The sequence below is a fragment of the Bombus pyrosoma genome, linkage group LG14 (genome assembly GCF_014825855.1).
Source record: "Bombus pyrosoma isolate SC7728 linkage group LG14, ASM1482585v1, whole genome shotgun sequence".
NCBI classification, from domain to species: Eukaryota; Metazoa; Arthropoda; class Insecta; order Hymenoptera; family Apidae; genus Bombus; species Bombus pyrosoma.
Genome location: NC_057783.1, coordinates 9330866 through 9358228, shown reverse-complemented (window position 1 = coordinate 9358228; position 27363 = coordinate 9330866). Strand labels below are relative to the sequence as shown.

General features: G+C 33.9%; 5 protein-coding genes across 13 annotated transcripts; 2 read left to right on the top strand and 3 right to left on the bottom strand.

Moving 5' to 3' along the window:
- Positions 1–4905, bottom strand: LOC122575157 (serine/threonine-protein kinase/endoribonuclease IRE1). 3 transcript variants are annotated; one of them, XM_043743727.1, is made up of 14 exons: positions 4241–4905; positions 4033–4162; positions 3914–3956; positions 3454–3833; positions 3153–3372; positions 2827–3056; positions 2400–2737; positions 2101–2261; positions 1725–2011; positions 1332–1628; positions 1019–1194; positions 710–901; positions 280–623; positions 1–160 (listed from the first exon to the last, which is right to left on the bottom strand). In XM_043743727.1, the coding sequence occupies exons 1-14, from the start codon at positions 4352–4354 to the stop codon at positions 145–147; spliced, it is 2928 nt and encodes a 975-aa protein (XP_043599662.1). In that variant the 5' UTR covers positions 4355–4905; the 3' UTR covers positions 1–144. The 3 variants fall into 3 exon arrangements, with proteins under 3 accessions (XP_043599662.1, XP_043599661.1, XP_043599663.1); XM_043743726.1 differs by having other exon boundaries at positions 1–623; XM_043743728.1 differs by having other exon boundaries at positions 1–623; positions 4020–4162; positions 4241–4381.
- Positions 4902–9561, top strand: LOC122575155 (testis-expressed protein 2). Of its 2 annotated transcripts, XM_043743723.1 has the most exons (5): positions 4902–5037; positions 5554–5685; positions 5805–8805; positions 8914–8986; positions 9082–9561. In XM_043743723.1, exons 2-5 carry the CDS (start codon positions 5637–5639, stop codon positions 9412–9414), a joined length of 3456 nt encoding a protein of 1151 aa, XP_043599658.1. In that variant the 5' UTR covers positions 4902–5037; positions 5554–5636; the 3' UTR covers positions 9415–9561. The 2 variants fall into 2 exon arrangements, with proteins under 2 accessions (XP_043599658.1, XP_043599657.1); XM_043743722.1 differs by lacking the exon at positions 4902–5037 and having other exon boundaries at positions 5052–5685.
- A 989-nt stretch (positions 9562–10550) lies between these two features.
- Positions 10551–13441, bottom strand: LOC122575168 (meteorin-like protein). The gene is made up of 3 exons (XM_043743766.1): positions 12528–13441; positions 11007–11658; positions 10551–10908 (listed from the first exon to the last, which is right to left on the bottom strand). Exons 1-3 carry the CDS (start codon positions 12659–12661, stop codon positions 10693–10695), a joined length of 1002 nt encoding a protein of 333 aa, XP_043599701.1. The 5' UTR covers positions 12662–13441; the 3' UTR covers positions 10551–10692.
- A 404-nt stretch (positions 13442–13845) lies between these two features.
- On the bottom strand, positions 13846–16701 carry LOC122575172. Of its 3 annotated transcripts, XM_043743773.1 has the most exons (5): positions 15260–16701; positions 14990–15089; positions 14684–14880; positions 14442–14606; positions 13846–14339 (listed from the first exon to the last, which is right to left on the bottom strand). In XM_043743773.1, exons 2-5 carry the CDS (start codon positions 15077–15079, stop codon positions 14279–14281), a joined length of 513 nt encoding a protein of 170 aa, XP_043599708.1. In that variant the 5' UTR covers positions 15080–15089; positions 15260–16701; the 3' UTR covers positions 13846–14278. The 3 variants fall into 3 exon arrangements, with proteins under 3 accessions (XP_043599708.1, XP_043599707.1, XP_043599709.1); XM_043743772.1 differs by having other exon boundaries at positions 14990–16701; XM_043743774.1 differs by having other exon boundaries at positions 14193–14339; positions 14452–14606; positions 14990–16701.
- Positions 16702–20174: 3473 nt separating this feature from the next.
- LOC122575161 (bone morphogenetic protein receptor type-1B) lies at positions 20175–26729 on the top strand. 4 transcript variants are annotated; one of them, XM_043743740.1, is made up of 4 exons: positions 20175–20421; positions 24319–25318; positions 25504–25819; positions 25908–26729. In XM_043743740.1, the coding sequence occupies exons 1-4, from the start codon at positions 20331–20333 to the stop codon at positions 26034–26036; spliced, it is 1536 nt and encodes a 511-aa protein (XP_043599675.1). In that variant the 5' UTR covers positions 20175–20330; the 3' UTR covers positions 26037–26729. The 4 variants fall into 4 exon arrangements, with proteins under 4 accessions (XP_043599675.1, XP_043599677.1, XP_043599676.1 ...); XM_043743742.1 differs by lacking the exon at positions 20175–20421 and adding an exon at positions 21103–21226; XM_043743741.1 differs by lacking the exon at positions 20175–20421 and adding an exon at positions 21110–21231.
- The last annotated feature ends 634 nt before the right edge of the window (positions 26730–27363 follow it).

Genomic DNA, 27363 nt, shown 5'->3' with positions numbered 1-27363 from the left:
TTCTTTCTGTCTTTTTTTTATTTTCCTCTTTTTTACAAATATTCTTTACTAGTATCGCATTATTTACAAATATTTTCAATTTTTTGCACCGCTTAGTGAGTTAGTTGACCTTTTTTAAAAAATCTACTGATAATTGCAGTGTCGTTACTTGAGCGCGCTCCTGAAAAGATACGTTCATCTCTTCACTAATGAAGTACATATATACATCATGTTGATAAAATAACATAAAACCACAATTCATTGATTCTCTAATTCGAAGGTAAGGTCCAAGCAACTGACATTTCTAGTTTTTTCTTCTCGTGTTTTCTTCGTTGACCACGACATCTTACTCTATTCGGACTCCAATCTATATTATCTTGGACTTTCCAGGGACTTGACGTTATCATGTAATCTATTGGTCGCGTATTTTGTATCTGTAAAGATTCTGTTTCACAAGTATTTGCGAATATGTAATCAGCGTGGTAATATCCCCTTAATGTTGGCTCTTCACGGAAAGCTTGCATAGCACACCATACGTGCGAAAGTAAAGTGGGAAATCTAGAGAGCCAATAATCGGTAAACTTGTCGGGGATATACCCAAGGCTTTCTTGGGCTTGCGGACTCAATTCTCTATAGTGATGTTTCTACAACAAATCATTGGAACCATTAATGAAAGATAAAATTCAAACGTCATTCTCTCAATCTTTACAATTTATGTTTGTATTCGAACCTTGTTTCGTAATGCCCTTAGTAAATCTCGAACACTTTCGCCACGATAACTTCTATACTTTCGTAGATCAGTTGCAACTTCTATGTCAATAATTAATCTCCAATCTCCTTGTAACACTCGCATGCTATTAGATTCCAGTGCAATTAAGGCCGGACTGTCGATCTGCTCTTTTTCCACTCGATCGCTCACATCCTAATTCACAAATTAAAAGGAATTGGAAAGGATGAATTTCATCCTTGATAATAGTTAATAGGAAATAGCTAAAATAATCTAAATACAAGAAGGTATGAAATAATATAAATAGGGCACCTGAAAAAATGCAAGAATTGTAGCAGGTTCCCAAAATATTGGATGATCATGGACCGCCATTACAGGTGGTCTTTCCGATGGATTACTTGCGATCATTGCTTTTATAAGCACTAACGCCAACTCTTTGTCATTCTGGGAAATTCCATCATGAAGTGCCATTAAATCACTTTCTCCGCCTATAATATATCGAATTTGTTCATTGTCAGAAATAGAAATCGAAAAAGAAAAGAGAAAGAATGAAGATTCAGTTTTATCCGTACTCAATAAAATAAACAAAAGTTGGAAATAAGCAAATTACTATGTATATTCTTACAAAGAATATTAGCTTGCCGCCGTAATGGATCTCCAAATGGATGCTTTCCATCAGAAAGAACATAATAAAACACACAGCCAAGAGAAAAGATATCTACGGCGCAAGTAGTTCTGTTCCCGTTTAACATTTCTGGTGCAATCCAACCATCGGTTCCTGTTACACCTGATCTACGCGAAAAAGATACGCGACCCAATTGAAGTTTCTTACATAAACCAAAATCCGATATCATAGCTCTTACTTCTCCGCGTGGTCCCGGGACTGATAATAACACATTGTGAGGTTTGATGTCTCTGTGCACTGTCGTTCAGAAGGAAAAACAAAAAGTTGTTAAAAAACAATACTGATATAGATATATTTATTGTTTTAGCGATCATAGGGAAACCTAAAACTTACCTATGTCAAGAAGATGGAGATGGGCTAATCCTGATGTAGCCTGTCGCAGAATGCTTTTCGCGGATATTTTTCGTTTATCGTACTTTCCGGCCACGTAATCTTGCAAAGTCGCTTCAGCTAATTCTAATGCAATATATCTGAACATCCTATCTTGCTCAGTGCAAAAATATCGCACAACATTTGCATGTGCATCCGATTCTCTGAGCAGTGTTACTTCCCGATCGGCAAATGTAAAGCAATCCGGTAACAAACGCTTTACAGCTACAGAGCGTCCATCGAAACTACCTCTGAAAATATGTATAAAATTCCAATGTCATATATTTTGTATATCTTAATCAAAACAGTGAAAAAGTATACTATCTTTCTTCTATATTACCTATATACAAAAGTTCCCTCGCACCCCTTGCCTAAAACTTGTCCAGTATCGAAAGTTATCTTGCCAACTTTGACTACTCCCTCACCTATGTCCTCAGGAACTACGAGTGTGTTTAATCGCATTCCATAATAATCATTGGTACTACTATTTTCCCGAGAACCCTGTGATAAAAAATTGTCGATCGTTTAGAAATTCCAATGATGTAAACTAGAGATATAGATAGAACTAATACACTAATAGCAAAGGAAAACTAAATATAATGAGAAACAAATGTACACCAATGCAAAGAAAAAACATACCTGAGAAAGTTGTTGAAACTCCTTAAATTGTGCATTAAAGTACCAGAACATTGCTAGTATACATCCCAGCAATACGACTAATGTTAATTTTAATCCTTTATTTTCTTGCTGACTGAGCCAATTCTTGCCCATTATATAAGTATTCTGCATCAACTCACGCCATGTTCCATTATTTCCATTGTTGTTAAATTTATCATCATTTCGTAAGCTGAACAATGATTGTTTTGTGGAATTGAAATATTGCAAAGGTAATGTTTCGATGACAGGATCAGACCGACCAGTAATTTGAAGTGGTTGTTGATCCTGCAATTTATATTCAGCTGGTATTTCGTAGTGACCTGTTCTCCAAATAAGTTCACAAAATTCAGTTAGTAAATAATATTAGTATTAATTAATGTAATCAATTATTTTTAATCATTATCATTACCTAGCGTTATGACTGCCTGATATCCAGTCTGAGCGATATAGTCAGTATTGTCAAAATATGAATCAGACAGAGAAACATTTCCGTTGTCGTTTTTAGCTAATTGTGGAACTGATAACGGACCTTCAAGTAGCAACTGACCAATATTACTCGATATTGTGGCTGTTGTTGAATCTACAAGAGATGGTAAGGCATACAGTCCATGTCTATGTTGGCCAATATATAATGTTGGACTGTGAAAAGAGAACAGGTGTCGTGAATTAATTTCACATAAAACAATAACGATGAATACTTGAATCAAGCAATTTATAAAAGTATTAATTGCTAACAATAATTGAATGTCGCTCGGTTTGTTTGCAAAACGTTTTAGAAGAAGATTCAAAGTTTGATCTGCAACACTAGTAAAAGGAACTGTTAACAAGCCATCTTCCCTTACGATGTACACTGCTATCACTGGACTCTGTACATCCAGCTCCCACAGAATTATTCCTAATCTTCTATCTACAGTAACAATCCGTCCGGTCGAACTCGTCGCGAAATGAACCAGATCTATAAAATAAAATTGCTATTGCGTTCATGGTAATATATTATATAACAAAGCAATATGTAAAAGTTATATATTGGTCAAACCATAATTTTCTATTCCTTCAGGTTCCATTTTTGTAGCAGTATAATCATAAAACGTAACATTCCACTTTCGATTCTTTTGCTTGCTATCCACCATCATGATATTATACTCTGTACGTCCCATAAATACAACATTCTGCATTTCTAGAGGACAAGTATTTTTAACTTCATCAAATCCTAATAGTTGCTTCCTTTCACCAGTTCTAGGATCAATGCCAAACCAAGTATCAATCTTTCTACCAGTATATAATATTCCATCGCTGCTACGACAAGGACTATTAGTCACAAGTTGTGGAATGGTAAATGGCAGCTTTTTTAGAGCTTCGGTTTCTGCTCCAAATATATACAAAGAACCATCCTTTGGATCTGGTAAAAACATAGGCCTGAAATAAGCACAGAACTTAATAATAATTGAGTTATGTACTACACAATACTTTCACAAAATAAATTCCAATATACTCACATGGAAGTCCTGCCAAGATCAACTGGTACCTTGACAATTGGTTCTGCAACAAATGCTTAAAAATGGTTATACTAGTTTGGTAAAACCTAGATCCTATGAATTATACCTATTAACAATACCATCGCTTTGTCGCCAGAGCACATTCCCAGAGCGTTGTTTTATACCAACTAAGGAACCATCTAATGTAGAAAATATTAAGAGAGGATCATCTTGCTCTGGTATTAATTCCGTATCCCTCTTTTGTTTATACTACAAAAAGTTTATCTTAAATTTATAGAGGAAACTTTTTAATTATGTACATTAGAAGAACTAAAAAAATCAACATACTTCTCCCTCAGAGGTCTTAAAATAATCTGATTTTTGTGATCTTTCAGTTTGACCACAGACATTCTCAATGAAAAGTCCAATGGTCAAAAAGATTAGTACAAGCCCAAATCGCATGATTTGTATTTTATGCAATTAGTTTATATGTTAACCCAAATAAATAGGTGTTTTAAAAGCAATAAACTATATCTATAAAACGGTAAGATATTCTAATTTTACATCCCTCTCTATAACAAACGATGACTTTTTTCGTCATCTCGTCTAAGTGTTTTCATAATTTTCGAAAATCTCTCCTAAATACCCATCGTCAAATATTATTGTTACAAAATACTTTGTATTCCTTTTGCTTCATATGTACTTAATATTACATACATGTTGAGTATCGTGACATAAATATAATGACTTTTTAAAAAACCGATAGAAGTTTGTTTTCACAGTTAACATTGCTATTCGCGTAGGTACTACCAAGTACGTATACGTTGAAAGATAATCATAAACTAAAATCTCACATGGTATATATTTTAACAAAAATAAAATGCATAATTTTTGTTATACACAGCTTGTTTACTTTCAAAACTGATGTATTATAGATAGAATTAAATAATTTAATGACTCATCGCGATTAATAGGGAATTTTAAGAGTAAGAAGAAAACGTATAATATTAAAATATTTGAGACGCAGCAGATAACTCAGTGATGTCGCGCATACATCCAAAGTATACATAGATAACGTCATGGACACGTGGCTCATGTGCATCGCGTATGCCAAAGTATTGTATTGTCAATACAATGCACTAATTGTAAGTATGTTTAATAATAAACACGAAACATTAGTAATTTGTAATTGATTCTCTATTGCATAATCTTAACGCTCGACTCATAATTCAACTGTCTTAATTTTTGGTTAATTTTGACATTTATAGTATATACTGAAAATATTGTATGTAAACATATAGCAAAGCGTATATGGTAGAAATATAGATTTAATAAAATGAGACAAGTAGTAAATATCAGTGGAAAAAATATGAATAATTCTGGATAAAGTATTAACTTTAAGGCAGTGCGTACAAAGTAAAATGTATATACATTTGAGATATTATTATTAAACATTGATGTTAGTTTGAATACAGTATCTATATGTGCATATATGTACATATATATATATATATAAGTACACATATTTGGATCACACGAATCCAAAAATTGGGTGTTGAAAGTAAATGCGCAAATGTTTCTCTGATTATGTTTATCATAAGGAAAGATTAAAGTGATAGTAAGAGATTAATAAGAAATGATAAGATGATTATCGTTCTAAGCAATAACGTAGTCGACATTCGTGATGATGTACGTTAAAGGATGTTTATGAATCGGCTGATTATCGAACCAATTCGCTTCGACCATGAGTGCTAAACACAGCCCGAGAAAAATAACACTGGCCATGATAAAAGGTGAGACTAATTTAGATAGATAGGTAAAATCCGATAAATAAGTATCTATTTTACAGAGTTAACGTAATAGCGATATGACAAAAGGTACTTGATCGATCGTTTGTTTCTCTTTCGGCAAGGTAAACCTATTGCAACTTCAGTTCCTGTAATTCATTACCATGCTAGCGACGATGAATTGGAAGAAATATATCCTAGCACAGACGAAGAGAAGCGATTAACACCTGAATGCGAAAAGATCTCGTCCAAAGTAACTTCTACTCCATCGAGATGCATTCACGAGTCGGATATTTCCGAAAACAACTCGGAAACCCGCTCTGTCAGTGCGGAAAATATTTTGCTAGAAGGTACGCCGCCATCCCTGGATCCATGGAAAGTATTCTCCGATATTAAAGGAAAAATAACCAAGACGTTCGAGGAAAAACTGTCTGAAATAAAAAGTGACAAACGGAAACGACGTCATTCCAAAGCAGAAAGCTCAAGTGTTAGTGATTTAGAGGATCAAGGATGTGTTACACCTAGCGATGAAAAGGTGGATGATATTCGTAAAAGAGGCAATGCAGCCAGATACGTAGGTTTTTCTGGAGTAAAAACTGGCTTAAAAGACAAAAGTTTACAGGATGAGTGTGTTGAGAGTGGCATTGAAGCTTCTGAATTTCCACAAAATGTCAGTGAAGATGTTCCTTCCTCTTCAATAAACGATTCATCAAATTCAGAGCCACCTAGTAGTAACAATAATTATAACATTTTCCCACAACAGACCTATACAAGCTCAGTAGCATTCTCAAAGAAAATAGATTTCAAAACTGTGTTTTTACAATTGATTAAACAATTAATTTGCCAAGCAACATATAAATCTATTGCTGTTCTCATTGCTATTTCCTGCATTTATTATGTTATTCCATTAGCAGAGTATTTACTGGGATTTATGATGGGTATTTTTGTAACTGTTACCTTCTATGACATAGTAACAAAACTGAAGAAGATTTTAACGACTTTGCCAGATGAAGAATGCCTTTCTAGTCATCCAATACATGTTTTAGAGATTCCAGCTGTAGAGGAACATGCTGTGGTTGAAAGATATCAAGGTTGGTTAAATGAATTGCCTTATAATTATGAACCGAATAATTATCATGTGGCACGCACAAAGTCTGTTTTCTTCAGAATGGAGGGAAATATTTTGCGTATTCTGGAAACCAGGATGAAAGTTCCAAAGAAAGCTGTCTGGGATGAGCCTAAACATAAATTAAAATTTGTTAAAAAGAGAGCTTATAATTTAACTGGAGCAAAGATAGAACTTCTTCCCCACGGGCTTGCCAGAAGAAGAAGATGGAGTAAAAAATATCCGATTTGTATAGCCCTTGAAAAGGAAGCATTAATTTGTAATGTAATTTTGAAAAGTACAACCAATGATGAATATTCGATAAATAGTTATCACAAAATGGACCTAAAAGAAAAAGTCAAATATAAATTTGATAAGAAGTATACAAAAAAATTAGATGGAGAAACACAAGATGAGAATGAAATTTTGTTTGTCAATATGGAGAATGAGGAACCAATAGTAAAACAAGAATTTTGTGAGTTTGCGGAAGTGGAAGATACCGATGAAGACGACGATGACAATAAAAATTATAATTACGATTCAGTTAGTGATTATCTTGACAACGAATACGAAGAATGTTTTGTAGAGAATGAAGAAACAGAAATTTATATGGAAGAGAAGTTGAAAAAGAAGGATGAAGACTACAAGGAACAACAGAAAGAGGAGGATAAAATAATAAGAGACTTGAAAAAGAGTTACACTAGTACTAATAAAAAAAAAAAGAAACGAAGAAACATATCAAGCGAGATAAAAACTTGTAAGAAATCAATCGTAAAAACATGGAATGAAAAAGAAGAAGAGTGGGAAGAGGAAAAGCAGAGCAGAAAAGAAGAACAACAGAAGAGCACACAAAGAAAGGAAATGAGGCAGAATGAGATGAAAAAAGATGATGAAGAGGAGGAAGAGGAAGGGGAAGAGGAAGAGGAAGGGAAGAAAATAACAATAAAAGTAGGAGGAGAAAGAGATAATGAAAAGAAAGCAAAGAATGGACAGAAAGAAGGACAAGATTTAGAAAAATCAGAAGAAGAAAAAGCACAGATGGTAATTGATGACTATGGTAGTTATTATCATAATAAAGTACACAAGAAAAGAAATAAGAAAAAAGAGGAGGAAGAGGAGGAGGAGGAGGAGGAGGAGGAGGAGGAGGGAGAGGAAGAAGAGGAGGAGGAAGATGAAGAGGAGGAAGAGGGGAGGGAGGGAAAGGGGGATGAGGGAGGAGAACATCATAATAATGGTGAACGAAAAAATAAATTAAAAATATTTATTTTTGCTAGAACTGATCGTGAAAAAGAAGATTGGTACAGACGTTTAATTTTAGCTGCGTCTCGATCCGTTAAAAAAAATGATTCATTACTGTTTGCGATTGATACATCGTCCAATATACCTAATACTCAATCAACGCAACATAAAATCAACGCAGAATCAAAAAGCTCTCTTTCAGCTAGTAATTCACACGAAACCGTACCTGAGCTTAATTATAACGCTTATATGGCAAAATACCTGGATAGTAGTTGTTCGCCGATGTCAGAAGGTGCAATTTCCACATCTGTTGAAAACTCACTTTGGATTAATTGTCTAATAGCTCGTATACTTTTCGACGTACGCAAGTGCCCTGAAACTATACATCTTATACAGGATAAAATACAACGCAAGTTATCCAATATAAAACTACCATATTTTATGGAGTGCCTTTTGGTTTCAGAGGTAGCAATAGGTCAAGGATCTCCTGTTATTCACAATGTAACAAAACCAGTAATTAACGAAAGAGGTCTGTGGCTTAATTTAGATATAACATATAAAGGATCCTTGACTATGACTGTTGAAACAAAATTGAATTTAATGAAGTTGACAAGAACTGGATCAGTTCCTGATGATACGATTATTTCAACAAAAAAATCAAACGAAGTGATAACTAGATCACCAATTTTCGATAGTGATGTAGAAGATACGCCAGAAACGTCTACAGAAGACGATTGTGATAATTCTAGAACGCAATCGTACAATATGTCCAAAGAAACAACGTAAGTTATAATAGTAATATCATTTTATCATTCATTTCCTTCTACGTCGATTCCTTAATCTATCTGATTTCTCTTTTCTCTCTTTCTTTCTTCGTTTGTTTTTTGCAGATCTACGCAATCATCTGGAAGAAAATTTCTTAGTATGGTGGATAAAATAGCTGCAAATAAATATTTTCAACATGTAAATATGTTTTGTTACATTTTCTAAACATTTATTTAGTAACATTCAGATCAATACCTATTAATATTTGCTTTTTCATGTGTTCCAATTATCAGGCCACCGAACTGTCCTATGTTCGAAGGGCTATGGAAGGTGTTTCGAATACGGAGATTCGGTTGATGGTTACCGTTTCAAGTATCGAAGGTTGTCTATCATTAAACATTCCACCAGCACCGTCCGATCGTTTATGGTACGGTTTTAAGCCCGTACCGAAAGTGAGTCTTACCGTAAAACCCGCGGTTGGTGAGAGAACGGTTAATATCGTTTACATAACAAAATGGATAGAAACTAAGTTACTCAGGGAATTTGAAAAATTGGTTGTTTTGCCAAATATGGACGATCTCATTTTACCATTATGTCCTAATTATCCTTATACAACAATACGGTAATCGCATAATAAATGAAAAATTCTGATTGTCGTATCGTATTGTACATAATCCATTGATAAATGAACTATCGTGTAGTATACCCATATCTGATTCATAATTGCAATGTATATTCGACCAGCAAATGACAAATATATTATCGTTGCAAAATTTCGCGTGTATACGCTTCTCAATAGTATTGCTGTTGCAATATATTCTTCTTATATGTGCATTATAACTTATAAACAAACTTCACGACAAAAGAATTACGATGAAATAGAAAAGAAATGATGAAACGCTTGTAATTATTCCAAAGCAACGAATACGGATTAAGAACAAATCGAGTACTGTAAATGAAGAATTAAGAACAGATTAATAACAACTAAAGTTGTATTAAATACGTCCTAGTAAATGGTGATCAATTTTTGTTCCTCAAGCATTGTTTCTTGCACACCATATGAAAATATTGATCCGTAATTTTTTAGTTTTACATAACTTTTCAATATATCAATTTTTGATCGTTTCTTTGGGACCATGTATCGTGTTATTCCTTCGCTTTGGCAATGTGTAAAACTTACATCGTGTAAAACAAAAAGGGCTTAATACGTATTATTTGTGATAATAATAATAAAAATATTAATAATAACAACAGTGTCTCAACGACAGCAATGATTATTTTTGCATCAATGGTATCGATGATTGAGAAGTAATATAACTCAATATAAATCTAACGATAGAGTAATTTGTTTATTATTTATAAACATTACTATAATATAGGATTGTAAATTGATCACTTCACAGTCAGAGTTGCGAAATATGAAATAAACTGAACGCGCATATTTATCAGTTTCGAACATAGCATAATAATTGTAAATTATTTCTACACTGCGACATACTGATATTTCGTGTGTGTACATATCACAATTTGAATGTTAAATTAACGTTTCAATGTGTAATGCAAGTGAACTCATATAGATTGAAATTTTAATCTTGTATAAATATATGAAACAAATAAGAATTAGAAGTGTATTCATAATCGTTTAAATTTCTAAATTGACGATTAGCGATTGATTAGATTAAAATTCCAAACACACGTTTAAATAATTGCTACTGCTCGGTTAAAATTCGGGATGCATAATCATAACAGAGATAGATGGAAATTGTTAGTTATATTGCTAAAAAGTCATGTATTTCTCACGATAAAATTTCCACAAAACAATATCACAGTTTAGAGATCGATATTCATACAACGCAGAATAGGAAAATAAATTATTTACAGGCGATTCTTGGAACTTGGGTGTGCTAACTTTGAAGAACACACGGTGCAGTTTCCAATTCGCGGACTGTCTTTGCCCAAGTTTCTATTCTCGGTGCACAGACCAGAACAAGATCACCGAGTCTTCGTTTAGCCATTATCACAAATTCTCCTTGGCCATGACGTGCATCACAGGCAGTTGACACCCTTACACGAACATTTTTACGGTCATGGGAATCGGTAGGATCTGCATCGTTGTTACTCTGTTTCGAAATGCATCAAAATGAACGTTAATTTACAAACATGTCTATGTATACAATTTTGAACAGATATAGCAAATGAGATAAGAAAAAGCTGTTACCTCATTCTCTTCGATCCGACGTAAAATTTTTGTTACTCTAAGGACGAGTTCAGCAGCTTCTAAATTTGGTCGTCTCTGGACAGCACTTACGGTACCTCTGGCTATGAAATCGCTTTGACAATACGCCTTAGCTAGTTCATCCATAGTACATGGTCTACAGTCTTCCTCCTCATCATTAAATCGTTGCGATACTCCTTGTCGAATGTCGACGTACCGTACTTCTAAATCATATTGTAATCTCGCATTGTGAAGTTCACCCGACGTAAATTCTTCTGCTTCTATGTAAAGTGCTGCGGGTTGTTTTTTCGCATGAAAACATCTATGTGAAGCTATATCTTTGCCGTCCCTCGGCGAGTATATTGACCGAAGTTTGCCATGAGTTTCCAGATATACTCGTACTGGACCTGAAATCTTGGTACAAGTACGGAAACCGGATAACTGAAACGGGTCATCGTTGTCGTTCCAATAGCTGTCGTTTTTCTTATTAACGTTGCCTTTTCCGTGATTCATTTCGTAATTAACTTTCGATACGAATCCAGCTAAAACAGGGGGTGAGAGAACAACTCGTAAAGCTCCTCGTGGATACCGCCAAAGTACCGTTCCTCTGGAACATCGCAGATATACTGGTCGAACACCTCGGCCTCCACCTCCGCTGCAATGTAATCAGGCAGAGAAAGAAATTATTTACGTCCTGATTAAATATACATTACTTATTTCTATCTTTTTATATGTATATGATTACAATCATATTATATTTTGATATATTATACATATTCCAGAGATAAAAGATACTCAGACAATTTCCCTGTATCTTTATATGATCTTGATTCTTTCTTTTTTAAGTCTCCAGTTGAAATGGAATTATAACAGCAGAAACGGTTCTTTCGTTTTTTAGGATGATAATGGTTATTATCGACAACTGCACTTGGCCACGTAATCATTCTTTCTTTTTAGCTTATTGTACATTTCTTTCTACTTGTGCATATATACATACATACGTGCATACGTAGAGATACATAGATACATGCACGCAGGCCACTCATTCTCCCTTATAAAGGAGAAAGAGATGATAAAACGAATGCTCTAGTCCAGTCCATGCGATCTTTCTTAGGTTTGCTTGTGTTTGTTCGTTGGACGAGGAAAACCGGTTTCACCGTAAGTCGGGCGACTGGTTTCGCGCTTAATAAAAGTTTATATATATGTATATGTACATATATATACATATATGTTTATTAGATACATACATGGTTTCGTTACCCGTTATCAAGAGGAATTTAAAAAGATATACACGTATGCATAAGCACCTAAATGTAAACGTGGGGATAAAATTGATGAATTTTTTGCGTAACAGATTCAATTGGAGGGAAAATGATAATTGCGCGGGTTTCGGAGTAAATCACTGGAAAAAAATGCGGATAGAAAGACAGGCTTACAAATATTTCATAATATTTCAAACTGAATATGTAAATTTTTTATGGATCGATCGAAATCGAGAATATAACAAGAATAAAGAATACTAACCTTCCAATCCAATCACATTGGTCGGCAGCCTGAAGGGCAACATGTTCATAGGAAGGGGCCGATGACACGATGCTAATGAGTAGCAGTAAAGATAGTAAAAGCACCGAACAGGCCATAAATGTGAGCTGTCTCATTTTTCGTGATTCCGTATCGTTTCGACTAAATTTCAATTAGAATTTGCATTTCTGCAAAAGGAAATCTTCCCAATCCGATGTTTCTTAAATTCCAGATTCGATTTAACTCGTAGTAGTAACAGTGGTAGTATACGTTTTCAACATCGTTGGTTATGATTTTTTACAATTTTACAGGGAAAATATTCATGTATATATGTACGTTTTCCTTACACATATGTATGTAGCATAAAGAAAATCGGTGCTGTGTTAGCAAAAAAGTTGTACACGAATGTGTGTACAGGTATTCGACAGTAAAGTTCTTCTTTCTTCGAAATATTGATATTTCACTCTTTTAATATAATTTCGTCGCTGTTACAGGAAAACACGATACTTGATTTCAGATTAACCATCGTTATTAGAAATGCGAATGGCATAACGATGTAGTCTACCGTTAAAGAATTCAAAGACAAAATAAATCACGAATGTCCTTAGATTACGCTCACTGGTGTAAACTACTTGCTCTGGTTTCTACACTGCGTATTCTTCGTCGAACGATCGTGTAATGGTGTACGCACGAGGAACAAGACGGAGGGAATTCGAAGGATCATGCTTGTTACCGTTGAATGCGTTGAAAGTAGAAAGGTTTTATCACAAGGCGATGTTATAGTACGGCGAAGTTAAACCACACGCAAATCTCGATCGGTTTGATCAGCTACGCGTGCCAACACCGTTTACACAACTTGTGCACAACTATTTCGAACTATATCGTTTGGTTGCGCGCTCGCTTGCTCGCACGCACGCACGCTCACTCACTTTCTCTCTAGCCTGACGTTCTTTACCATGCTCGTTAGAGTCCACTTCGACTCGAGTCGACTCGTTTTACCTCGACTCGCTTCGTCTGTTGACTCTCACCCTTCTCTCCTCTCCCTGGTTGGTTCTTCGAGTGGCTTTGTCATGTTTCTGTTCTCGTCGCGTCTCGTTTTCGTTTCCTTTCGTTTCTATACTTTTTCAACGTGACACAAGAACATATCGTTGATCGTATTTATTACCAAAAGAAATTCATTTTTTTCTACGCATATAAATAAAATTTGCATCGTAATAATACAGTAGCTCACAAAAATATTTGAACACTTACTGTAGAAAACTTTTATGATATGACTATTACTATATTTACATTGGACATTGAAATCAACGTGAAAATACATATAGAAATTGCAAGACATTTACTACAAACATCTTAAACATATAAAGATGGTTCTGCTGAATATAGAGGTTTATTAATATAATGAATATTTGATTGTTTAAACATCTTTGTGACCTTTAAAAAATATATATTTGGGATAAATATTTTGTAGTTTGTATACATATTTTTAGATTTGTTTCAAATTTTATCAGTATATAATCATGAGATCGAGTCTCAATACATTGCTAATGAAATTTCAAAATGTTTTGTATAACACACATAATATATATAAAAAATTTCTATTAATTAATATATCATAAAAATTTTCCATGGTAAGTGTTCGAATATTTTCGTGAACCACCGTATATATTTAATAATAAATAGACATAAAATATATACGCTTTGTGATAAAGTATACAATATGCAAAGGAATTATAAGCTATTCTGCTTCACGCCTATGTACGTCGACTGGTTTCGGTCGCCATATGCAACAATTCATTTTTCATGCTATTCAATCTGGAAAAGAATACGATCATTCCCATTCTTTATTGATTTATAAATATTCGAACGCAATTTGTAAATCCATCTTAGATAAGGCAACGAAAGGTTATCTCTTACGCTTCCGTACAAAAAGTTTGCCGATCTACATATCCTCGGACAAGCTGATCTGGACATGGATCATAAGAACGCACGCCCATCGTTTTCATAGCAGTTTTAAAACCATCCAAAGATAAAAATTCAGAATCATGGAAGAGAATATTTTCAAATATCGCATTAAGATGCCTGAATAAATGGAATAAGAATGAAATATGCATACATATATTTTCAAACGTGACAGTGATCACAGTAACATAACATACCTTTCTGTCCAAAGTAATCGTGGCTCTTTGAGCCCCGTTCTAAATAATATAAAATCATCGAGCAATTCATACAAGTATTGGATAGGATCTGCTGGTTGATGAATGATCACATGAGAGAGCAGAAAATGGAATATTTTGAAAATATTTCTTTCATTCAAGTAATCTTGTTCCTTAGATATCGTATGCGTCACGTTACTCTATAAAGTTGATTTGCGATTCAAGGAATTGAACAAGTATAGTAACCTGGCTAGGAATGTGGTGTATCATATGATATATGTAGCAGAATAATGTAACGAATTTACTTACTTCTTTGATAGACTGACATCGTCCAGATGCTTGCAAAGGGATTTTATTTCGTTTAACATCATATTGAGAGCATTTTACATCTTCACTCATGCTTCTGTCTCTAAAAAATTTCAGTTATTACTAAAAAATAAGTGTCACATACGTAACTAGATTTCATATGACCGTATAGTATATGTTATCAAAATCTTATTACGACGATTAAAACATGTGAAATCTACCATGAAGAATTCGATATTTTCTTTTGAGAGAATGTGTGTGTGTGTGTGTTACCTAACCGTCCCAATCAACTGTTTATTCTTTCATATGAGAATTTGTAAAATTGACGAACAAATTTTATGTATAAGGAAATGAAATTCTTTATCTTATTTGTAATTATAAGATCCATGATGAGTTGATGACTCATTAGATGTATCCTGGTCTACTATACATCATATTCCTAATTTCACAGAGATAGTTTTAATTCTAACTACTATTAATGTCGCAATGTTATTCTGTGATATATCGGTAATGTAACATGTGACATTAAAATGATAAGGAGAAATGTGTGCTAAAAACATAGACGAAATCATCGTTACCGCCTGATAAGAAATTTACCCTGTGTCAACATAACAGGTTTCTGTAAAAGAACGAACGAATGGAAATGCAGATGAAATAGCTTGTCATAGTAAAATGATAAGTGAAGTGAATTTCAATTAATTGTTATGGAATAACTTTAAATTGACTAAGCAACTCCTTTAATATTGAACATAATTAATATAGAAATATTTCTATTATCTAGTAACTTCCTCTGCATTATGATTATAACAGTAAAATGCGGAGAAGGTACAAGAGCAAAAGATCTGAATAATTTTGTAAAATATATAGAAACTGACACAAGCTTAAGAAACGTTATAGAAGTAAACATAAAAATAAATACTAGTATTACGGATAAAATTTATTGAGCAGTCTAATAGTCTAAAAACTTCTTACATCTTAGTAGTGTAAAATTATTGTTCTGTTATTATTTTCACGATTGTGTGAATTTAAAGATTAGTTTTGTAATTTCTTTCTTTTTCTCCTGTTTCTCTCTCTCACTCTCTGCCTTTTCCTTTTTCTTCCACCTTAGATTTCGTTAAAATCTATGTGTGATTCGATTTCGATTGAATGGAGAGGAATGTAGAACGGTAGAATGATGAAATTCATTCGGTGTTACGTTCGATCAGGGTAGGGCTAGAAAAAGCACTGAGAACGTGTGCGGTCGAGAATAATTTGACAGGAGTAAATGTTCAGAGGAAAAAAGAGAAATGAGCAAGTTGATGATGCTGCGTGATTCCTATAATTTTCACAGGGCTTTGTTTTGACAAAATAACAAGTGGGGGTGGGTGTCCGTTTTCACACCCGTGGCTCGGCGGGACCTCTTTCGGGAATGTAAAAAAAGGGCAGAACACGAAACCGGTTCCGATGGATCTTTGTTATAGGTGCCTGCCCTCGCGCCTCACCTTCATCCATCGCATCTCTGAATAAGGACTAACTAAGTGTATCAGGACCGTAACTAGTGTACAACATACCCTTATCTTATCGCTGTGAGCTCTGAAATCAAATAAGTACCATTCGCAATAGTTATGTTCTACTTTCTACTTCGAATACTGTATCTTCTCTCACAATTTCTTGACTAAGCAACATACAATAACTTGCGAATTCGTAGAAATTGTTTATAAATATATTATGTGTATGAAACATTTAAAAATATCATTATAATGATATCAATGAGGCGCGACCATCATGATCGTAATGGTAAAATTTCAAACAAATCTGAAAATGAAGTTTTAAAATGTTTTATGTAATACACACGATATGTACATAAAATTCTTCCGTGGAAAATGTTCAAATAGCAAGCAGCTACGTATGGTCTCCTTGTGGAAATTCGTAATAAAAATTTTATTAAAATGCGATTTATACAAGAGACAGATCAAACATTATTCGCATGAACTCTGTTAAAAGCAAATTGAATATTAACATTATAACAAGTAGCTAGTTCCGAGCGTAACTTTCATCAGTGACCAGCTATTTTCGTAAAAAATTAATAAAATATTGTCTGATAGGTTGCGAAAAATTTTCCTAGATTTACATATAAGAAACTTTTACAAAATTTAATAACAGTAATTAGACACTGATAGTTAATATACACACAACACCGTTATGGTGTCACCGATGGCCATAGCATCAAGTACGACATTTGATGGCGAGTTACTGTTCCGAAAGCGTTATAATTTCACGTGGAACATGCCTACGAGAAAGAAACGAAAAAGAGAGAGACAGAAATTAATCGACAAGTTTTAAAACATACTTTGCTAAAGAGTATTTTTGAGAAAATAAAACGCGCGCACACGCGTACGAGACGGAAAAAATACAGGTAGTAAGTAGCGAAATGACAAAGAAAGAGAAAAAGAATGCTTGTTTGCATTCGAACTTTGTTGTCAAGTTGTCGTCGGCAGGATTACTTTGATCGAGCACTAGATGCCCTCGTACACACCTGACTTTTAGCGATAACACTTTGCTCTAAAGATATCGTTATCCCTAATGGGCACACGAGACTCGTTCGAAGAACGGAAAGCTGTTATCGAGGCAGGTAGTTCGATTTAACGCGTTTAATTGAACAAATTCATTCTCAAGAGGGTAAATCCCCAAGTGATTATAATCTCAAAGTGAGTAATCAGATCAGATTTTTTTATATCGAACATAAATCAAACATCGTTAAATAACATCATTTAGCAAAGTCTATCGTCGATCGAATCGTAACGTATTCTTTCCAGTTTGTTGATATTTATCATTACGCTGTGTTTTTTCTTATGTAAATTTACATTTTTATAGATACAATTAAAGAAATAGAACTTAAGTAGAAATTCGTCTTATCTATTAAAAATTACAACGAATACTCCACTTTGTTAAGTTTCGCACAGATACATAAAAATCCACTTATTATCTATGAAGAGAACAACTATCGGTAACATAGTGTAAGTACTATGTATTACTTAAGTCCATATGTGTGTATATGAAGAGAGATGCGTTGTCGGGTCGAAAGATTCAACGAGTCGGTAAATTAATAAATTGATGAATGAAGTGGATACTTTCTGGCTTGGTATAGTCAGTATTTCACGATATATGATATTACGATGTCTATGCAGCCTTTTTATCTTATCCCTATATGTAGTTCTTCTTGAGTAAGCACATTTATGGTGCTTTGATCAAACGTCCTCGGTTCGTTGCGCTCGCACGCGATAATATTGCTCGTAACGTGTACCTCTTATTACACGTACAATATCCTCATATTACTACGTTCACGTTTCTCTATCGTCTCTACGCATATGTATATCGCCACGATGTTATTAATCTTATCTTCGAATCCATTTGCTTTCGTAGTCGTTACTCTTATTGTTTCGTTCGTTTACGATTTTTACATTCACCTTTTACTCGCTGTGTTACATCTCGCTGAAACATAAAAGATTATCAGATTTTAAACTATTTTGTAATTTTTTATTTTTCCCTGATTGATATTTGAGAATCATTAACATTGAGGTGAATGAAAAAATGAATGAATAAAATAGTATCGATTGATAATTTTTGTCATTTACTTGTGTTTGAACAGTAATATTTGATAAATATCATTGAGCAAAGAGAATAGTCATGACAATGAACATAGTCTATCGAAATTCCACAACTTTCAGAAAGTTATTTTTTTTTAAATTCAGATATCGTTCTTAATGGAAATGTATTACCCATTCACTTGTTAGTTAACTTGATATCCATCCTGAAGAAATAAAAATAGTATACGTATGCGATGTTAAAGATTAAAGGTTGAAAGCTCAGCGTGATGCGCACCCCCATGGTGTGTTCCATTTTGTCCAATCGGCTCGATTATCAAAACGGCGCCGCATAAGTGCGAATGCACCACTTTCAAAACTGTCGGCCAAAAATATGTATCGCCCTTCTCACTGATTCTTCTCATTTCGCACGCGTTTTATCATTTTATCTCGTATATCGATGCAGATATATCGATACGTGCATATGTCACGGTGTACACCACGTAAAGGAATCGGGTTTTCGAGATAAAAGATTTCTTTGTGGACTATATGTATATATTGTATACATATCACTATAAAATATCGAAATAAAAAAATATCAAATACTATCGAAAGAAAAAGAAGCGAATGAGAAACTTAGAGTGCTTTAGAATAAAGTTTAACTAATCGTAATTTTATGTTCTGCTGTGGAGCTACATAATATATAGTTGTATAAAATCTCTGTATTCTGGTACGGTTAGTCTGTTAATCGACAATAAATGTGTATGCGGATGGAATGAAAAGATTCAATAAAGCTGAGTTCCAGCTTTGTCTAGGTCCATGCATCAGTCGCGAGAACCTTCGCACCTTTTTAAAAAACCATTCCCTCTTGTATTTTCTTATGAGTTTTCTGACTTAGTTCCCTAAAGCATCGGTACTAGGAACATGTAGTCAACGAAGAGGAAAAGAAGAGAGAATAAGAAACATCTCAGAAACCGCATTCGTCGCGGCACGATGGCGCCCTATGGGCGCCGTCGCACACTCCCTACTATATAGCTACGATGACAGACCAGGTACGTAGCTTCAAATGTAAAATCTTTACGGATAAGATGCAAAAATTCTACAATGGCGTTTTAGCAATTTCAAGAATTTAATCACGTATAAGATGTTAAACAAATTAAGTATGTAATCCACGTGTGAATAATGCAGTACAAAAACAAATAAGCTGAGAAACTAAGAAACTAAACGAAACATCTTGTTCGAAAAATCTCTCTCGGATAAAATTTTAATTTCATTTCAAATGATCATTTTAAATGAACATTGATGAATTAGATAATGATTTAAACACGAATATATATCACGAAAACTGAGAATACTGCAAAGATGCATCTTAAATGCATGTAAATGCGTATTTGCATAAATGCGTAATGCGATAATGCGATTAAAAAAATAAGAAGTTGACTATATTGAAATTTATAGAAATTTTTATGGACAAATTTTGTTTGAAATTTTATATTTATTTGAAATACCGTTCGATTAGAAAAAATTCGAAATAGTTTGTCCGGGTACCACGAATTAAAGATACACTGCTGATACGTGAATATATCTTTGTTTCTCTCTTTTAGATAATCTCAAGCAGTTGTCTTTGTTTAACAGCCGAAGTGCTACAAAACCAGCTCTCCAATAAGCTGTCAGTTCTTTCCGTAGAAGGACGGAAAGAGCCGAACCTGATCAGCCTGCGCTCTGCGGCCGACGCGTCTCGCCCTACGTCACAGTGAAGTATGTGCTCTCGGATGTAGAAAATGGCTGCGCTCTTCGCCACCCCAGGTCGGCGCGGATGTAAATACGGCCTGTGGATCAGCTTAGGAGTGTTTATCGCGAAATTTGTTTGTGGTGAGTATATTCGTGATCTGTTTTACAATTGTACGTACGAGATGTATTTTACGTAAAGTGGTAAGTGCAACAGTGTACAATGTACCAAAGAATCGATCGGATGCGGATTCTCGACGTGAGAACGATTAATGTATGCTGTTAACCATTGTTCGCCTTTTGCTACACGAATGAACGTTCTGCCGTTCCTGCTTCTCTCTCCCTCTTCTCTCTCTCTCTCTCTCTCTCTCTCTCTCTCCCTCCCTCCCTCCCTCCCTCCCTCCCTCCCTCTCTCCCTCTATGCTATTCTGCTCCCCCTCGCCGCTGTTTCTCTTTCTCTCTCAATCTTACTCGCTCTCGTTTTGATTAATGATGCTGCAGCACTACTTTTTCTTTCAACATATTGACAACAAACACATGCCTGGTTTTTTAATGTTTTGCGAAAGCGAAAGATCAAAATACGATAAGATTTTAGGGCAATCTTCTTTTTTAACGCGATTTAGAGAATTTCCTTAAGCCTTAAGCGATAATGGTACCGAATAGCGGATTCAACGGTGTTTCCGCAACACTTATTACGATTCCTTTCGGACATCTATATGTGTATCAGTTTTATCGGTACTATTTACAAACTTCAATTTTTCGTAAACAAACGCGAGTTTCGATGTTCGTGAGTGCGCAGACTGTGATTCACTACGCGACGAGTGTATTTTTGCAAAAGGAATTCTTATACCAAAGTAGCGCACGTTCTTTCTTACCCTTGACTCGGAGATGAGAGAAGGAGGAGAAGAAAAGCGAGCGACGAGCAAGAAAGAGGAGGTTCGGCGTTAAGGTTAGGTACTGAAATACCAACAACAGTGTTTCGTTGCTGTTATACACTCTAAAGTTCCCCTCGGCTGTGCCTCGACCTTTTCCTACTTTTCTTTCCTTTTTTTCACGTGACTCGCGCCATATTCGAGTGGTCTCATTGGTTTCACGTGTGACTATCCTGTATTTCTGTCTAGTTGTTTGTTTGTCCCCGTAGCTTCAGTTCAGATTAATTTTAGGCGTCGCCGAAATTGTTTTCTGGAGAGAACGACTGACTTCTTAATCTCCAAATTCATTGCTTTTCTTGAACGGATTTTGACAGGTTGGATGTAGGCTTGTGTTGCGTTGTTGCGTTACATTCAGGTTTCACGATCCACACCACTATCTCTATACACTGTTCAAATTCCATTCCTTTTCCTTACTCTTTACTCATCTCATGCAGTATCATCGTGCTCGTATAAACAATGTCAGATTCGGTAATTATAGTTTAGTAACTTCTCCCAATTTTCACTATTTTATTCCAATTTTTTTTTTACTTAAAATTATCATCATGAAACGAACAGATTTATCGGAGGAACTTATGAAATTAATGTACTTTTTATTATTTTATGAAAAAATGTCATATTTAGAATTTTCAATTTAATTTATTTAATGTTCAAAATTTAATAAAGAAGGACGGTTTGATTAGGTTAGGTTAGTAAGTAGAATAAATTGAAAGAACATTATAATTAAAAAATTTTGCCTTGTTTCGCTAAAGAGGAATGAAATTAAATAATCAGAATTAGGAAAAATCACTGAACTGCGCAATTACTTTAGATTTTCGTATCATTGTGTCTTCGGAAAAGCTATTGTAATATGTAATATATGTATATATATAATATCGTTACTTAAACATGTAGAACAGTTCGCATCTCGTTAAACACGATATTCATCGCGCGGCAGATACACTGCGCCATCATGATGTCTGAACTCTGCACATATCAATTGAAACCGTATTATTAAATATTATATACATTTTCCTAATTAACAATGAGAATATGTATTTGTAATTAAGACATGTAAAAAGTTTTATATACACACGTTATGCATCGTTTATTAATACGCTCTTCTATAGAAGATATAAAAACCGACAAAACCTTGTCGCTTGATACATATATATATATTTAATAGGATATCTTATTAGTTAATATGTAGTTTAAGGTTTAATTTGGGTTTGTACTTTTACTTGCGCCCTTCAATTTTCGTTTTGCACTTTTCAATGCTATAAATGCTACCAGCTTATGTTAAGGTTGCTGTCAAGCGATTTCTATTACGCTTTAACTCTTTGATCTTCGGTAAATGTTAGTTGCACCAAAATAAAATGGCGTAATTCTAGCGAAGAGACCTGAATACCGGTTAAATTGTTGATACTTGATTGGAGTTGAAGATTACAGGGAAATCTTAATATCTATTTTACATCAATATTATTTTTTGTCACGCGCAGAAGCTAAGATCGTATATGGTTAAAATGCATCGTATCGTTAATAGTAGTTTCCTCGCTACTCTATATGTACTAATTATTTCGCGAAAGTCGTACAAAAGAATATCTATGTATGGAAACTTATCGAGACTTATTCGTTTGAGCACCCAGGAAGCTATCCGATTCAATTCAACTTAATTTAATTCAGCTTCTTGTTCTCCTTTTCTGGATTTTATCGAATCTCTCATTGAACAATTTCTATCTTCGAAAAATACATATCAGTTATCGACCATTATGAGGCTTTTCTTTGACATTTGCGAAATAAATGAAGGATAAGGATTTACATTTTTGTGATAGCTAAGACTCTGGAACTATCAAATCATAATGATTATAATATTCAAAATGTCTCTATAAGATAGTGTTAAAGATTTAGTACACTAATTAAAAATGAGAAATGTCCACTCTGTACTGGAACGAAACACAAATAAGAATAATTAATATTTTATTAATCATTCTTTTTTGTGATGTCTAAGCAAGATATAAACTTCATTTTGCGAACAATACAGTTAAATTCATTAGATGTTATTTCTTTTCTAGTGGTCTAAAATATTAAAACTTAATTTTCCTAATAAAGCTATTTTGTGATGTTTCTTGTTTTTCTCCTTACTCTTCAAATAAGGATAAAAGAAACACGTGACCAAAACCGCACTAAACATGTTTTACCTCTCTTGGAAATTGTCGGACAATCGTGCATCAGTGATTTCCTTGTACGGTGCGATCGGCACACACGGCGTTATTATGCCGCAGGCTAAAAAACTGGTCGGTTATGAACACATGCTCTCAGCAAAATACAATTTAAATTTGAATTACGAATTATTAACAACACATTTCAAACCTGAGAAATTACCCAATTCTTTTTATTTTTTTCTCCTTTTTTATTTTTTGAAATTATTATCACGAAGGAAAAGCTTACATTTAACAAAAATATTAACGCTCGTTATCTTCAACTTATACCGTTACTGCATAATTAACTTAAAATATTACAGTATTTTGCAGTTTTCTAGTTTACGTATGATTCGTTATTTTTACAAAAATAAATAAGAATTCCGACAGAAGCGGGAAAGGGGAAGGACCAAAGGGATGGAACAAGAGCAGCATACATTCAGAAGATTAATCTTTCTTCTAAATATTTGAAGATATAAATAGAGCGGTCACCGTAAAATAGACACAAGAGTAATTCTGCAACAGAAGATAAGCGATTTACCCGATCCTTCTCATTCTCTTCGACTCTCCTTCTATTTCTTATACATATAATTCCTTTTTGTCGGAACTCATGGTCATTTGGATCATACAGACGTCATTTGTTGTTATTGCAAACGTTAATAATGGAATAACGATTCTTAGCGACCATTTTTGTTAATTTCGTTCATTTTTACTATAATATTTATACATAGAATAATTAAAGAATTGAAGTAAAGATTTCAAATAAAAAAGAAAAATACATTCTTGTTAATTTTGCATGTTACGATCATAGTTCTCAAAGCTACAACAGATTATTCTAGCATTCCACATAAATTTACATTATTTACTATTCTAATTCCATAAATGTGTTACATTGTTTTAAGACTAATTATTTAAGTTTTTTCTTCATGTTTCAGCATTAGGAATTACGTGTTATTGTGAAGGGCACTGTCCAGATGATCGAGAAAATGGAACTTGTGAGGGAAGACCTGGTGGTCATTGTTTCAGTGCAGTAGAAGAAGTTTGGGATGCAGAATCAGGAGAATATGTGCCTGAATGGTCATTTGGCTGTCTACCACCAGATGAACAAGGTTTCATGCAATGTAAAGGATACCTTGTGCCACACTTACAAGGGAAAAGCATAATATGCTGTAACAAGAGTGCACTATGTAACAAAGATTTATATCCTGATTATAAACCCCGAACTACCACAGTACCTGATCCAATGGCCATAGCATCGGGTGCGCCACTTATAATATTGACTACCATTTTGTTTATATGCTTAATGGTAATTTCAATAGCTATGGTGATCATATATCACAGATACAGAAGAAAAGAAAGGGGCCCTTGCCTAGTGCCTTCTCAGGGAACGCTTAAAGACTTTATCGATCAAAGTAGTGGCTCTGGATCAGGATTACCTCTTTTAGTACAACGAACTATTGCCAAGCAACTAGCCTTGTCTCAGTGTGTTGGGAAGGGACGTTATGGTGAAGTATGGCTTGCAAGATGGAGAGGAGAAAAAGTGGCAGTGAAAGTATTTTTTACATTGGAAGAAGCATCTTGGTTTCGGGAAACTGAGATTTATCAAACAGTGTTAATGAGACATGATAATATTTTGGGTTTTATTGCTGCTGATATCAAAGGCACAGGATCCTGGACACAAATGTTATTAATTACAGATTATCATGAAAGAGGCTCGTTATATGACTATCTCCAAACTACTGTGCTAGATCACCCTAGCCTTTTAGCAATATGTCTTTCAATTGCTTCTGGAATTGCTCATCTTCATACAGAGATCTTTGGCACACGTGGAAAGCCTGCTATAGCTCATAGAGATATCAAAAGTAGAAACATTTTAGTGAAAAAGAATGGTGAATGTGCAATTGCTGACTTTGGTTTGGCAGTAAGATATATAAGGTAAATAATAAATATTGTAATTTGGAAATGTATTATCGTTATCGTGGTGATTGCGCAAAACATGCGTGTGCATGTTTGTAGATATCTATATGTATGTATGAAAGAATGAAATAATCATTGTAAGACTTGATTTAGTATTTGCACTATATACACAAAGTTATAGGAGTGTAATGTTTTATTTACAGTGAAAGTGGAGAAATTGATATTGCACCTAATACACGAGTGGGTACTCGTCGATATATGGCTCCAGAAGTTTTGGATGAAACCTTAAACACATCTTCCTTTGATGCTTTCAAAATGGCAGATATGTATTCTGTTGGTCTTGTGCTTTGGGAAGCTTGCAGAAGATGCATTACAGGTAGCAAAAGCTCTATGGTGGAACCATATGCTTTGCCATACCATGATGTTGTTCCAAGTGATCCAGACTTCGAAGATATGCGACTAGCAGTTTGCGTAAAACGATTACGTCCAATAATACCAGCGCGGTGGGAAAATGATTCAGTAAGAATAGAGTTAATCATATTTTTACATAATAACATCTTAGTAAAACGTTTTTTATATTAAAAAATTTTTTTGCCTTTTGTTACAGATTCTGTTTGCGCTGAGTAAGCTGATAACCGAATGTTGGCACGCAAATCCAGCCGTTCGTTTAACAGCGCTACGTGTGAAAAAGACAATATCAAAACTACATATTGATAATGCTATTAAAATCGTATAGCGTTCGACGATATTCGTCGGATGTGTTCTATCTTATCGCTAGTAGCTGAAAAATAATTTCTTCCCTTGTAAATAACCCGGTGTACATAGATTTATTGACAGACTGCAAGCCTGAAGACTGAATATTAAGATTTAAAAATACATGAAAATGTATGAATGTGCGAATTTGTATGATCAAATGAATGATCAATTGTGAGTTAAGAAGAAAGAAATTATGAATGAACGTTGTATATGTGTATATCTTTTGTTTTTATGTGAAAGGCGACAAAACATGATATGTCCATGTTTTGTCGCCTTCACTGTGTTGAAATTTATTGAATATGTATTCAACAGTGGCTACTACTTAGAAAGAATAATTTTTTTTCCAGCCAAAAAAACAAGCGTGCATGAACGCTAAACAGAAACATTTCAAATAAATTTAATAGCAAGAATCTATAGAAAAGTGAAAACACCGTTTTGTTGATAGCATTTAAATTTATCGTATCTATTCAATGTTACGAATTTATACGTATTAAAATCCCACCATTAACAGAATCGTGTTAATCTATAATATTCATATGCTTTTGATATGATTGTCATTGAAAGGTGTAATACTACAATGAGTGTACAATTTTATTCAGAAAATGAGATATCTTGCAGGATACATGAAATTTTAAGTCGTTTATAGATATAAAGACGATCTATATATTAAAAACGTATGAAATATGTAGCGATTGTAAAATATAAATATTTGAAATATTCTTATATGTCAGAATACCTCAGGATACGAGGTAAATTTTAGTAATATTCAGTTTCCATACATTTTTTTTACTACGCTTATTATTGACTTCTAAGATAGGAAAATTATTTTTCATTAATATGGTTTTCCGTTGTGTTGATTTTGACGTTAAATACTGTGTCTCTTTATATGATATTGTATTATCTACATTGTAGTATATAATTTATATTTTTAAGTTAACAAATGTCATATTATTTCGTTTAGTTCGTTGATTGTTAAATTTCAAAGCTACGTTTTGGCAATGCAATTTTATTCATGAAAGTATTTTGTAAGATTTAATATTATTTTGATAAAAATATAAATATATCGATTTGTTCTACAAAATTGTTTAGCGGATCGGTAAAATTTACAAGAATTAGAAATTATAAAAATTTTCATCGACAATTCTTAAAAAATTATCTTTTTAATATTATGTATCCAAATTTTAACTGATTACAGATTGTCGTCACATACAACAAATTACGTGCTCCAAGTCAATCTTTGGTGAGTTCGTAAATTTTCTATGAAAATGGATTGTATCTATGTTAAAATTATAGCTAATAGTAGGTTG

Coding starts and splice junctions, on each gene's coding strand:
- LOC122575157 (XM_043743726.1), bottom strand. CDS start 4,354: ATGCGATTTGGGCTTGTACTAATCTTTTTGACCATTGGACTTTTCATT. Junction 4,163..4,240: donor TTAAGACCTCTGAGGGAGAA/GTATGTTGATTT, acceptor AACTTTTTGTAG/TATAAACAAAAGAGGGATAC. Junction 624..709: donor TAAGGGCATTACGAAACAAG/GTTCGAATACAA, acceptor GATTTGTTGTAG/AAACATCACTATAGAGAATT.
- LOC122575161 (XM_043743740.1), top strand. CDS start 20,331: ATGGCTGCGCTCTTCGCCACCCCAGGTCGGCGCGGATGTAAATACGGC. Junction 20,422..24,318: donor TATCGCGAAATTTGTTTGTG/GTGAGTATATTC, acceptor TTCATGTTTCAG/CATTAGGAATTACGTGTTAT. Junction 25,319..25,503: donor TTGGCAGTAAGATATATAAG/GTAAATAATAAA, acceptor TTTTATTTACAG/TGAAAGTGGAGAAATTGATA.
- LOC122575168 (XM_043743766.1), bottom strand. CDS start 12,661: ATGAGACAGCTCACATTTATGGCCTGTTCGGTGCTTTTACTATCTTTA. Junction 11,659..12,527: donor CAATGTGATTGGATTGGAAG/GTTAGTATTCTT, acceptor ATTACATTGCAG/CGGAGGTGGAGGCCGAGGTG. Junction 10,909..11,006: donor GTCGGATCGAAGAGAATGAG/GTAACAGCTTTT, acceptor ATTTCGAAACAG/AGTAACAACGATGCAGATCC.
- LOC122575155 (XM_043743723.1), top strand. CDS start 5,637: ATGAGTGCTAAACACAGCCCGAGAAAAATAACACTGGCCATGATAAAA. Junction 5,686..5,804: donor AACACTGGCCATGATAAAAG/GTGAGACTAATT, acceptor TCTTTCGGCAAG/GTAAACCTATTGCAACTTCA. Junction 8,987..9,081: donor CAAATAAATATTTTCAACAT/GTAAATATGTTT, acceptor TCCAATTATCAG/GCCACCGAACTGTCCTATGT.
- LOC122575172 (XM_043743772.1), bottom strand. CDS start 15,079: ATGAGTGAAGATGTAAAATGCTCTCAATATGATGTTAAACGAAATAAA. Junction 14,881..14,989: donor GATGTCAGTCTATCAAAGAA/GTAAGTAAATTC, acceptor TCAACTTTATAG/AGTAACGTGACGCATACGAT. Junction 14,607..14,683: donor CGATTACTTTGGACAGAAAG/GTATGTTATGTT, acceptor CCATTTATTCAG/GCATCTTAATGCGATATTTG.